This window comes from Miniopterus natalensis, chromosome 13 (genome assembly GCF_054644295.1).
Source record: "Miniopterus natalensis isolate mMinNat1 chromosome 13, mMinNat1.hap1, whole genome shotgun sequence".
In the NCBI taxonomy this organism is placed as follows: domain Eukaryota; kingdom Metazoa; phylum Chordata; class Mammalia; order Chiroptera; family Miniopteridae; genus Miniopterus; species Miniopterus natalensis.
In genome coordinates this window covers 28019322-28032338 of record NC_142093.1, presented here as the reverse complement: position 1 = coordinate 28032338, position 13017 = coordinate 28019322, and the positions used below count along the sequence as shown (strand labels likewise).

Genomic DNA, 13017 nt, shown 5'->3' with positions numbered 1-13017 from the left:
AGGAGGAGGAGGCGGCGGGACTACTAAAACGCCCAGGCAGCCCGGGGCCCAACCGCCGCCACGTCTCCTTCCGGAGAGCCCGGCTACGCCGCCCCTGCCCCCTTGGGCCACCCACCACCGCTTCCGGGGCAGGCGGCACATCAACATCCGGGGTCGCCGAGCCTTCCGCTACGGAAGCCGGGACGGAGGCCGGGCTTCGCTGGTTTCCCGCAACCGCAGTTTCGCTGGGGAATCGAACGGGGTGGCTTCCCGGGAGGGGACCCCTGAAGACAGGGCCTCGGACCAAGTCCTTTCGGCGGCGAAGTGACGGCACAGAGAGCGGGTGAGTGCGGGAGGCGGTGGCCGCGCCCTGTCCGGCCGCCCGCGCGGTCCTCCAGCAGTGGGCAGCAGTTTGACCCGCACGGGCGCGGGAAGGAAGAGTGTGAACGGGGCGGTGCTGGTCTTTAGACGCGAGAATCGGAAGGAGCGCCGAGTGAGAAGTGGCGGTGTTCCCGACTGCTTTCCCTCTCGCGGCTCCTCTCCTCCCGTTTCTCGGCATCTAGCATCGGCACCTCGCCTGTCCGGCTGGAAGCTGCTCGCCGCCTCCTCTGGGGCGGTGGTTACCTCTGTACTTAGCCCCAAAGGACTAACGCGGGGAGTTTGCTCAGTCTCCGCAGCCCTGGGCGTGGGGTGCCTGAGCTGAGGAAACCTGTCACAGAACAAGGACACTGTGATTCTCCGAGGTTGGCAGGGACGGAGCCTCTCCTCATGGGACGGCCGCTAGGTATCGCTTGTCCCTACATTTTTTACCCCCCGTGGGGCTCCTCCTTCATCCCATAGATGAAGCTGGATTGTTTTATGAAAGAAGCTAGTTTTCTTATGTGAGGCTCAGGGCCAGGTGAATGCGAGATTATGAATCACGTGAGTTTAAGATACGTCTGTTTGTATTCAAAATAAGACAAAAAGTTTTGTGTCCCCACAGTTCTGCAGCCACCAAGCACCCTAGGGTGTCACGGTGGCCTTCATGCCACTGTGGTCCCTTCGTGGGCGTCCCAGCAAACCTAGTGCCATCTCTTGCAGAGGATCCAAGCACCACGCCCTTCCTCACCGACGGGCCCTCCCAGGCGTGTACCCCGGAGCTGAGTTCGCAGCACCCCAAGCCCAGGCCCGCGGTCCAAGCACGGCCTTAGCCGGAGGTCTGCTCCACTTGCACTCTTTGGTCTAGGCTGGGTGCTGCATCGAGTTTTTCTTTTTAGGCAGAGAGGGTGCAGTGAGAGCCCACAGGGTGTGTCTTCTATTTTAATCATTGTTCAACATTTAATGTGTATCATATGCAAGGCGGTAATGTGGGACAAAAGTTTTCTAGTTGGGAAAGGAGGTGAATTGTTTTTAGTGTACTAAATTTTGAGTGTGTGTGTAGGTGCCTTATATATAAGACATGTAGAATTATAAAGAGTTTGAAAAAGTAGGCTGAAGATTGGAAATTTGCCAAGTAAAGATGGTCATTGAAGCCTAGCATTTAATGAGTTTGTGTAGCTGATAAACACAGTCTAAGATGTAAATGTAAATATAGTGAAATGTTCTGCTCTCTTCCCCTTAGTGATAGGAGGTGTTGGGTCACTAGTGTCGGATGCATCAGAGTTGTAAAGAAGGATGAAGACGGAGATCTTTGGGTTGAAGCAGGGAGGGGGTCGTTGAAGATTGGAGAGTGCACTAGTTAGGTGGAGGACAGCAGAATGAAGTTAGATTGGAGGGGAGTTAAGTTAGTAAGGAAATAGAACACTGTAGTTAAAAAAATTCTGTGAAGGATAGGAGAACTGGAAGAAACTGTAGGGTTAAGTGGTGGTTTTTCCAGTTATAGAATGTGTGTATGTGTGTTGGCAAACCATTATGACAAAGAGGTTCAGTACAGTTAAATAAAAGCACCAAGAAATTAGTAGTGAACTACTAAATCATATTTTAGAAAGGTAAAATGAACCTTAAGAAGAATGAAAAAACCCTGAAACTCAATAAAACTAATTTTCATCATATAAATTTGACATAGAAGAATAATTTTAGTAGTTGTCTCCAGAGGAGTTAAAGTTCTTTGAAGAGTAGTCACAGGATTAAAAAATCATTCCACTAATCTTTGAGTTGTTACTGTATGCTTAAGGTGAGTTTATTTTAAGGCTTTAGAAATGCATAAAAATTGATTAAAAGCTGGATAAATTCATAGAAAATAAGTCACAGTATTTTTGCTGAAAAAAAGATAGGCATAATTGGAATATTTCATTTGTAAATTTTAACAAGATGTGATGAGAGGGAACTTTAAGTATGTTTATCATATAACTGACTTTGAAAGAATCAGGGATGGTAAATTATAGGAGTATGTTGCTTACATTGATATTTACAACTGCTCCAAAGTTATGATTTAAAAATTATATATTCCTATGGAAAAGAGAAATCTAATATAATGGCACAAAATGTTGACTATAAAATATTTGAAAAATATCTAAATATGGTTTTTAAGCTATAGGCATGATTATAATCATGAATCTCAGAGATACTGAACCCATGGTATTCTGAATATGTAATTAAAAGTAATATTAGACGATACTTATTATATCAGGTACTATGTAATGCTTTACATGGTAAAGTTAAGTGGCACTATCAAGATGTAAATTAGTACACATTCACATACTTTATTAAGCAGAAAATGAAAAATATGTATTTTCCCTATTTAAGATGAAATGCATTATCTGTAGACAATGATCAGACTTTTAAAATCAGCCTTAAAGAAATGGGTCACATTCATGCTTTCAAGTATTCAAAGTTGACATCACAACAATCTTTGTTTCCCTAAATCAGGGGTGGAGAACTTTTTTTCTGCCAAGGGCTGTTTGTATATTCATAACATCATTCTTGGGCCATACAGAGTTATCAACTTAAAAATTAGCCTGCTATATTTGGTCAAACATTTAATTGAATTTTATTGAATTTCAAGTTCTGCCTGTGGTTTGCCTTGGCAGGGCCAGACCAGAATGATTTCTTGGGCTGTATATGGCCTGCGGGCCAGATGTTTCCCACCCGACCTAAATGATAAGCTTTCTGTATATGGAGGTGATGTTTATAAAATGGTACTTATTTACAGTTCTTGGTAGATTGAAGAATGAATGTGTTGTTTGGGAGTGGGAAAAGGAAATTTAAGATTGGCCTGGAGTAGGAGTAGAAACACCTATTTCAAAAAATCCACTTATTAGAGATTTATATTACAAGTGTCTTTTTTCAGGGTAGGGTTTACATTCATACTTGAATTCCTAATATATAACACCTATTTGTATTCTGAGAAATGAGAGCCTGAGGTCTGTGTGTGATTAGGTCACAATGAGAGAAAATGTTTTGAAAGTGATTTCCAAGGGCAGTGAAGAGAGACTTAGTTTTGTTAACAAAAGTAAGCTCTAGGTAAAGGGTACCTTTTTTATGATTCTTGCTGGTTTGGAGGTTCCAAACCCTAGCTTCTCTCTAATTTAGTACTGTTTAACTTCTCCATTTTAGTTGTGTTTCTCCCCATCTCAGTGAAAATGAGTTCCTGTTCCTGGGCCTTTTAGAACAGGGTCTCCCTATTAATGTTGATGGTATGCCACAGATATGTTCACATATTTTCTCGTCTAACTTCTTTTTAAAAAATTTTTTTATTTTTTAGGGAGAGAGGAAGGGAGAGAGAGAGAAAAACATCAGTGTGAGAGCGAAACATTGATCTTGCTGCCTCCTGCATGTGCCCTACTGGGGATTGAGCCTGCAGCCTGGGCAAGTGCCCTGACCAGGAATCGAACCAGCAACCTTATGGTGCACAGGACGACACCCAACCGAGCCACACTGGGCAGGGCTTGTCTAACTTCTAACTGAAAGCTAGAAAGGCATTTAAATGAGGGTCACAAAGTGCCTGGCTGGGTGTGGCTCAGCGGCTGAGCATCCACCTAGGATCCAGGAGATCGTGGTTCAATTCCCAGTCAGGGCACATGCCTGGGTTTCAGGCTCAATCCCCAGTAGGGGGCGTGCAGGAAGCAGCCGATCAGTGAGGACTCTCTCATCATTGATGTTTTAACTCTCTCACTCCCTCTCCCTTCCTCTCTCTGAAATCAATAGATATATTTAAAAATAAATAAATTAAATAAATAAATAAGGATCACAGAGTAACCCCTCCCTCTTGATATTCTGTTATGTATTAAGTGGTAGAAGAATCACTGGGAAGTTACAAACTCCTTTGGACCCAAGTTTGTTTGTAAAATAAATGGTTAGATCTTTGAATTCAGCTATGTGATTGTGATTGTGAGCTACAGCATGTGAATCTTGGATAGGCCTATTATATTTGTTGGAATCTATAATATCTATTAAAATCAACTCTAGCATCTTTATGTAATAAGTTACATACTATTTCATTATATAAAACATTAACCTTGTTTACCTCTTGAAGAAAAGATGCAAGGTAGTTAAGGTGGTTAAGTTCAGATGGTTTTTAAAATATATTGTAGAAAGATCTTGTGCTTAAGAATCAGAAACCTGGATTTCTGCTACTTATTAGATGTATAACTGTATGCAAGTTACTAGGGAAACAAGTTTAGAGGCGTTATGAAGAAAATGCTTCTATATATAAAGTGCCTGGCATATCCTTATGAGATATTTATTAGTGAATGTCAGTACCTTTCTTGTTGTACAGGACAAGTGAAATGGCTTCTGGAAAACTAATATTGAAAATGTTGGAAAATATTTAAAAAGCTTTATAGCTGAGTAAATTACCAAGTAAGGTGTTAATAAATACAAAAACATGAAAAGGACTACTGTGCCTACTATGCAGGACAGCTTTATTTATTTATATTAGTTTTTATATTTACTTATGTCTCTTTCCTCTAGAATGCTCTTTTTTCCCCCATCACCATGATCCCCTCTATACCCTCTCCTACCCCCCACCCCCCTCCAAATCACCACACAGGACAGCTTTATTTTTTTATTCTGTATTATTAGTCATGCCTGGGTTTGAAGAATTTTTATTGTTTCATATTAGATTTAATGTGATACTGAAATTCTTTTCATACTGAAAGATTTTTAGAGAGACTATATCCTATTGAGAAGGAAATCACTTATAATTAGAAATAATCTGTATTAGTCTGAATCAAGGCTAATTCTACATGAATTAATAATGTATGTGGATACTTCCTACTTGAGTGGCACCATCAACACTATTCAACGGATACCTTTGTTCAAGTGACAGGACAGAAGGGGGAAAAATCTGTATAGTAAATGATTAGGTAATGCCATTTCTTACTTAAAAAGTTTACAATTCTGAAAGCTATTTAAAACACCAAATTTTCACTTTATATATGTTTGTTAATTTGTATTAGAAAAATCTTTTAAAAAAATTTCACCATAAGATTAACACAAGTTACTGACAGACTACATTGTTAGTGAATTTATATTATGTAATTTGTGCTTTTTTAGCTGAATGAGTTTATGCATTTATTCAAAAAAGGAGAGATATAGTACATTATAATTTCAAGGGAATTTTTATATTAAAAATGCTATTTTTTTTTGGCTTAAATTGGAAAGGATACTATTTAATACCTGAACAAGGAAATTCATAATTAAGGCTGAAATCTTATCTATATTACTATATATTTCTAATTATACATTCTTTTAAGCTTATATATTTTAACCCATGGTTACAGAATTATTGCATAGGAATATATTGAAGGTATACCTTATTATATTTACTGAACTTTTGATTTAACCCTGTGCAAATTCAAAATAGTATTGATATGAAACATGAAATTATTTTTACTCTGGTTAAAAAACAAGCTGTGAACTGAGTCTTTCATTGTATTTTTCTAAAGAACTCACTTCTCATGATCAAGTGTTCAATATCATATAGTTAGGAAATCATTATATTATTATAACCTGAATTTTTTTCTTTAACTATACCTTTATACTTTGAGTATGTATGTGTTTCAGGACACTTGCAATTAAACTATAAATTTTGATGATATCTTGACTACAACATTAAAAATAAATAAGATCTTCAAGTAAATACATTTCCAAATCATACTGTCATTGTGCAGTACAACTATTCTTTGATGACTGAAAGTTCTGCTTTTCTGGAAAAGTCAATGATTAGGTCTTTATAAGCAATCGAGATTCTGTTTTCCTTCTAAACGTTCCTTTACTAATTTTTCCAAAGAGAAAAGATGCTCGTCTGCATCTTCTGGCACAAGATTCCTAATGGAATTTGCAAGTTCAAAAAGATATTCTGTATTTCTTCCACTTGGACCAGCTGCGTTAAAAATCTGTTCAGCAATGTCTTCCAGAGGTGCAGGACCAAGATAATTAGGATTATCACATGTTCCAATATATAGCAACACATTGAATGGTTTTGTAACGGGATCTTTTGGATAAAAAATGACTGTTGTGGTCCTGTAGCCTCCCTTCTCTCTGAAGTCAAGATATGCTTTTACTTCTTCTTCCTTTCCTGCTGGCAGTCTGTAAGCAACACCCCATACACAACCCTGCTGAAAAATGAAAAGAATGTATTATTTAGTATTTACAAGGCTTAAATAGGTGAAAGTACGTTGTGATGTAAGAAAATATCTTGTATGTTCTTAGAAATCAATGCAGTTTTACTTAAGTGCCTTGAAAAGGTACATATTAAACAATAAAGGAAATCATTTTAAATTCTTCAGTCTGAAAAAATTATTTCCTTGGACACTAGGATATTTGTCTTTGTTTAAATCTTTGAGAGTATGTTTTTTATCTAATGAGCCTGAAATGAAAAAATAACAGGTCTTCATTTGGTCATTAAAACTACAGTTCTAAAGCTTAAATCCATAGGCATTTCACTGATGGTACAGGGCAGTAGTTTCCAAACTGCTGCAAGGAGTGTTAAAGCCACCATGGAGCCTACCTCAGAGGCTGTCTGGATATGAGTGGTGGGGTGCTGGCCAGGAGGGTTTGGACATCCTAACCCCCTTCAGCTTGAGCATAATTTATCTTTTTACATATTAGGTGTTCCTTTTTTTTTGCAAAAAGAGTTCTATGTTTTAAAAGCTCTTTAGTAATCAACTATTTAAGGCCTTAGCAAGTTTCATTTTATTTGTTCATTTCTTCACTGCCTAAACTTCCAAATATCCTTTGTAGATTACTCCATCCAGAATACTACATGACAACCTCTTTTGTCAAGAGAGCCCATGAACAAAGTGTCAGTAAAAATAATGTATTTTAGCTGCAAATATTTTTTTTACTATTAATAAAATACCTGTGATATAAGCTAGATTTACAGTTTGTAATACAGATTTTCTAAGTTCTTGAGAAAAGTATATACACACTGTAACAGCTGATAGCTCAGTTTTGAAAATGTATCAGACTCCTAGCAAATGTGAGGAGAGCTTTAAGGTTTCCATTTGGCTCTTAATGGTAGTTGGGCTGGCTTCATTCATGTCAAAGAGGACCACAAAATCCTCAATCAACAAGCTCATTAAGAAAAGTAAATGAGACTACATGCTATTTGGTTTTCTTTTGTAGTCTACCTTGCATTCTTCATCCAACTGTTTTCAACAGGTGAATATAGAAAGGAATTCTAGATCTAGTGCAGTTGAAATTGTAACTACTGTCAATACAATTTCATTTAAAACTGAGAAACATCTCAACTTATATAAAGCCTATACAAAAAAAAAAAAAAATTATACTATACCCCAGGATCTTCAACAAGAGTCACAACTCTTCCAGGCTGTTTAAAAAAAAAGTAAAATAAATAAATAAATAAATAAATAAATAGATTTCTGAATTATAGTTCATCAACTGAGCATTAGCAAATTGTTGACATGGAATATTTTAACTTCATTTGCTCATACTAAACACTTTTTTAAAAAACTCTTATGTTTTATGATAACTTTTAAAGTGCATTAAGAGAATCTGCTTTAGTGGGGCCAGTGGGGTTCAGCAGTTGAGCGTCAACCCAGGACCTGGAGGTCAGGGCACATGCCTGGGTTTCGGGCTCAATCCCTGGTAGGGGCTGTGCGGGAGGCAGCCGATTGATGTTACTCTCTTATCGATGTTTCTATCTTTGTCCCTTCCTCTCTCTCTGGAAAAAAAAAAAAAATCAATAAAAAAAAACATTTTAAAAGAAGAATTGTTATAAACCACAATTTTACTTACTTGATGCCCACTGTCTGGCACATAGCCTAAATCTTTCAGATTACTGGTGTCATCTTTGTTGCTGTTTCCTTCTAGTCTTTGTCTACTTGTATAGATAATTTGTAATCATGGAATATATGGGATTTTGGATTTTGTTTGTTTATTTTCCTGTTAGTCTTCTCACACATTTTAATAGTTCTATAATATCCTATAATCAGTGAGGTATTGACATGCCTGTGTTGTTGGACATTTAGATTTGACTTGTTTTCTACTTAAGGTAATGCTACAATGAGGTACATATATGGGTGTGGGTCATATAGGTACTGCCATAATACTTTCAAATTCTAAGTGAATTAGCTATTTATTGAATACCTACTCTGTGTTGTAGAAAAGGAAAAGCCTTGAGTTTTGCTTCCAAGAGCTTATATTGTAATTGTGGAATAAGAAGTTAACATGTGAAATAGGTAGAGAATACTTAAGGGCTAAGATGTATGGTATTAAGTGTAGTAAGAATTCTGAGTCTCGAGTGGTCAGAATGGAACATAAAATTATGGCAAAAAGGCACTGTGATTCAGGAGTGAGGACCTAGAGGCAGTATTATTACCAGGTCAAGTGTCTGACTTTAGGAAAGGGTCCCCCATGTAGGGAAGATGATTCAGAAAGATAATTGGAAAAATAGGACAGAGTCAGCTTTGAAAAGCCAAAGAGTGGAGTTGAAATTAGGGGATAGTGGAAAATAAGAAGCTGCTGAAATTTGGGAGAAATAGGAAATAAGGAGCTACTCTAACGCTTGAGTAGCAGATGACTGGCATGATAAAAAGTGTTTTGGGAAGATCACTGTGGTAAAATATATAGTATACAAATTAGAGTGGGAAGGAGGTAGATACTCAGTAAGAGAATGAACTGTGAGTGGTCCAGGTGACAAGCTCTCTCCTGCACCTTTCCTTGCTTCCCCTTACATCCAGCCAAGTCACCAGCTTAGCTCCGTCTTCTGGTTATCTTCCATGTCTGGTTCCTCTTCATCCTTCAGCCGCTTCCTTAGGGATCTTACTGCCTGCTTCTAGTTTTGCTTCCCTTCAGTCTGTTCTGTATTTGGGCCTAAAATGACTTTCTAGTGCAAAAATTGGGCCACTCCCATGCTTTGAGTTTTTCAGGGTTGTATTCTACAAGATAAAATAAAAATTCCTTAGCATGACAACTACAAACCTCACTTCTTACCACTTTCCCCCTCAAGTGTACTGAATCATTTATAACTTGTACAAACATTCATGTCTTTGGATGTACTGGTGCCCAGTGTGGAATGCCCTTTTATATCCCTGTGATACCCTCCTGCCGCTATCTCCACAAAGGCTTGGCTGACTCCCAGAGGACTGCCACAGCTGCTCCTTCTTCTAAACTCCCATTGTTCCTTTTATTCGTTTCCTTTACAGAACTTACCAAGTATTGTTGTTTGCATAGGTGTCTCCCACTTATACATAAGTGCTCAGTAGTAATTGTTGAAAGGAGGAGGAGGGGTAGTAAAGTCCTGGACTAAGGTGGTGGCAGTTGAAACAGAAAACAGAGTATTATATAGGGAGTCATTTTAGGGGACAAATCAGTGGATCCCTGTGACTGCTTATGGATGAAACAGACATGGACTGCTGGCAATACTGATATATTTACTTGGAAATATTTTCTAAAACTTAAGCTCTTTGCTCCTAAAATGTAAATATATATTATTGAGAAACTGCAAATTTGTAAATGTACTTAAATGGTTTTTTTAGGGAATTGAAACTGAAGAAAGGGGTCTTTCTAGCTGAATGGAAGTGGAGGAAGTTATGAAATATGAGTAATGATAGGCACTTTCATTTCAGTAATGTTTCTGATATACAAAAGTTAGGGATTTATTAAATGTTCACAATTATCTTGTGTTAAAATGTTTCTTCTCTTTTGAAACTGAAATTTATATTCTCTCTGATGTGAAAAAAATTTCACATTTAAACATCTTTAATTTGGTGGGAAACTGCCAATTTGTTATATATAAGTGAGATGCTTGATTAAACTTAGTAAAAAAATTAAATGAAGCCAAAAAGAAAGCATAATTTAATAAAGCAAGTAGATTTGATATTTTTCTCACAAATATCACTTTGCAGTATGTGGAAATAACTCTAACATTTGTTTAATAATATTACATTTCATACTTAATGATGACTAACTTACTAGAGCACACGTTGCTGTAAAAAACATAGTCCTATATAGCATTTATGTTATTTTGATTTGATGGGTATTTCTGTAGGTTTTTATATTGTTTGTCAGACAGTTAATATTTATATAAGGTTGGTGATACATTGTAATGAAAATGTGAAGTAGAAAATGTTTAGTACTTGAGACTCTCCTTTAATTTGCTACGATAATTTGCAACTCAAAAGACTTAAATAAAAGTAGGTGTAAAACTATTACAGTTTTAAAAACTATTGTAGTCATTTCCCCCTAACTTCCCTGCCTTATCTTTTAGTAAATTTAAGTAAGAAGAGAGATACTGGCTTTTATAGCTGCCTTCTTTTAAAGAACCATGTTGTTGTTTTAAATTTCTATTGATTTTTAGAAAGAGAAAAGAGAGAGGAATAGAGATAGAGAGAGACCTGTGTGAGAGTGATACGTTGATTGGCTGCCTCCTGCATGCCCCCAAACAGGGATTGAGCCCACAACCTAGGCAGGGGAATCTAACCAGTCACTTTTCGGTGCACAGGATGATGCTTAGCCAACTGAACCACCTGGCCAGGGCACATGTTGTAAGAACTGTGTTTTACTGACTTGACAATTTCTTATCAGTCTATTCTCAGTGTACATATCTCAGTATGCTGTGTAGCAAACATAGACATTTTGGTTAGGATTAGAGTAGTAAAATATGCTATTAAACCTAATTTGTAAATATTTAATATTTGGTCATTAAAATTGGAGCCTAGGCTAAGGCTTTTCTCCTCAGAATGGAAATTTTAAGTGTTCATATCTGACAACTTAAAAAGCATTTTATTTAACTTAGTTCTTTCAAGTCTTAAATATTGTTTTATAACATTCTTGGAGATAATTTGGCCATGAAGTTTCTGTTGGCCTATAATGTGCATTTGCTTTAAGTCGCTCCTGTTTTCAAGTCATCTGTCTACCTTAAAGCCAAATTCTTAATTAACCAACTCTAGTGGAGGTGGAATGACTTCTAACTCAGGCTCTTTTTGTGATTTTATTCCTATGTCTCTTTATGAGCAGGTGCAAACTACTTCACACCTGGCCTGTCCCCTTTCCATGACTGCAGGTATTTCTTTGGAGTTAACCCCATTCCCTTTCTACATCCAATTTCTAGCATTTTAGATATCGTGCTTTTGGACCAATATTAATGTCTTTTTAAAAAACACTAAGCTCATAACGGTCAGAGTATTTTATTATGTATTTATCAGATTATGTTAAGTGAAATAAATCAGTCAGAGAAAGACAAATACTATATGATCTCACTTATATGTGGAATTTCATGAAGGACAAAATAGAAACAGAGGCATGGATACATGGAACAGATTCACAGCTGTCAGAGAGGACTGGTTGAAAGAGGGTGAAGGGATTAGCCAAAGAACATGTATGCATTACCCATGACACCGGTAACAGTGTGATGATTTGGTGGGGCACAAAGGGGAGGAAATGGGGACATCTCTAAATCTCCAATAGTAACAACAATAAAAATAAAAAGAAAAAACACGGTAATCAAGCTAATACAACTTTCAGAAGTATTTTAGAGAAAATATAAGCAATAAAAAATTTATTAAGGTTAATTAAAACAAGTGTTCAAATTATCCACATTGTTAGTTCCCAGACTAAGTGTTCCTTACAGATTAGCTGTTTTGCAGCCAGTACAAGGCTGATTTCCATAAGCAGTGAGCTGCTACTGATTTTCTGTACAAAAATATATTGAGATGAATGTCTTTGTGACTGACTGAAAAATGGATCGAAGAACTTACATTTATAATTTAGAGAAGAACCATCGAGAAACATTAAAATAATGCTGGATATATAATGAATACTGTGTTACTCAAGTAACAGACCAGGAACTCATTTAATGTCACTAGTACTTGATAACCGAAGTGATCAAAGTAAGTTTCTTAATAACCGAAGGCAATTTTGGAAACTAGTTCTTCTGTGACCTTAGGTTCCATAAAATACATGTTTGGAAAGATATAAAGAAACCCCAGAAAAACACTTTTAAATTGAAACCAATGAAAGTCTTTCAAAATGCAGAAATGCCAACAAATTTAATTGCCAAAAAGCTGAATTTGCAAGTTGATTTTAGCACTTCAACTCCGTGGTGACTCAAAAGATTGATCTTCCCGCCCTTTTTTTTTTTTTGGCAGAGGTTGCCAAGACTGAGGGCACCTTGCCAGCACGTCATCCTGGTGCCAGCTTGTGCGCTTGTGCCCACGTTTTTTGCCTGCTCAAGAAACTAACGACCAGCATCTCAAGCGGCTTCGGAAGGAGTGCCCTAGGTTTGGGAGAGGTTAAGTCAGGTGGCCGAGGAAGAAGCACAGATGTGACAGCATTACCCCTAACCCGCATGCCTGGCCCTCCGAAGCGCTGGAGTGTGGGTCCCGCGGAGGTGGGCCGGCGGGTGGGGGGCAGCGCTGCGGGGACAGTAGCGTGGGGACTGGCTGGAGGCTCACCTTGCCGGGGACTCCGCGGTGGTCTGTGCTGCCTTGCCAGAAGCGCCTGCTGTAGCCTGTGATGCATCCGACCAGCTTATCTTGATACGGGAAGTCCACCTTCCAGATCAGCGACCCGTAACCAAAAACCCACATCTTTCGCCAGCACCTCCGGGGCGACAGTGGCGGCTCACGACTGTACGGGTCGCAACTGCAGCTT

General features: G+C 38.1%; 2 protein-coding genes across 4 annotated transcripts in view; one reads left to right on the top strand and one right to left on the bottom strand.

Moving 5' to 3' along the window:
• Positions 1–256: 256 nt before the first annotated feature.
• ASB3 (ankyrin repeat and SOCS box containing 3) overlaps positions 257–13017 on the top strand; it is a 62549-nt gene continuing 49788 nt past the window's right edge. Inside the window, exon 1 of the mRNA XM_016222160.2 lies at positions 257–322. The gene's annotated coding sequence lies outside the window, so the exon portion shown is untranslated. The remainder of the gene's footprint in view (positions 323–13017) is intronic.
• CHAC2 (ChaC glutathione specific gamma-glutamylcyclotransferase 2) lies at positions 4961–12959 on the bottom strand. Of its 3 annotated transcripts, none has more exons than XM_087823556.1 (3): positions 12819–12959; positions 7697–7732; positions 4961–6518 (listed from the first exon to the last, which is right to left on the bottom strand). In XM_087823556.1, the coding sequence occupies exons 1-3, from the start codon at positions 12951–12953 to the stop codon at positions 6132–6134; spliced, it is 558 nt and encodes a 185-aa protein (XP_087679682.1). In that variant the 5' UTR covers positions 12954–12959; the 3' UTR covers positions 4961–6131. The 3 variants fall into 3 exon arrangements, 2 of the variants coding, with proteins under 2 accessions (XP_087679682.1, XP_016077649.1); XM_016222163.2 differs by having other exon boundaries at positions 4961–6515; XR_001603896.2 differs by lacking the exon at positions 12819–12959 and adding an exon at positions 8161–9348 and having other exon boundaries at positions 6478–6515.

What these genes read in the sequence shown, in the direction of transcription:
- CHAC2 (XM_087823556.1), bottom strand. Translation starts at nt 12,953, where the DNA reads ATGTGGGTTTTTGGTTACGGGTCGCTGATCTGGAAGGTGGACTTCCCG. An exon ending in ACCGCGGAGTCCCCGGCAAG is followed by an intron (nt 7,733 to 12,818) that starts GTGAGCCTCCAG and finishes TTTTTTAAACAG; the next exon opens with CCTGGAAGAGTTGTGACTCT. An exon ending in CTCTTGTTGAAGATCCTGGG is followed by an intron (nt 6,519 to 7,696) that starts GTATAGTATAAT and finishes TTCATTTTTCAG; the next exon opens with CAGGGTTGTGTATGGGGTGT.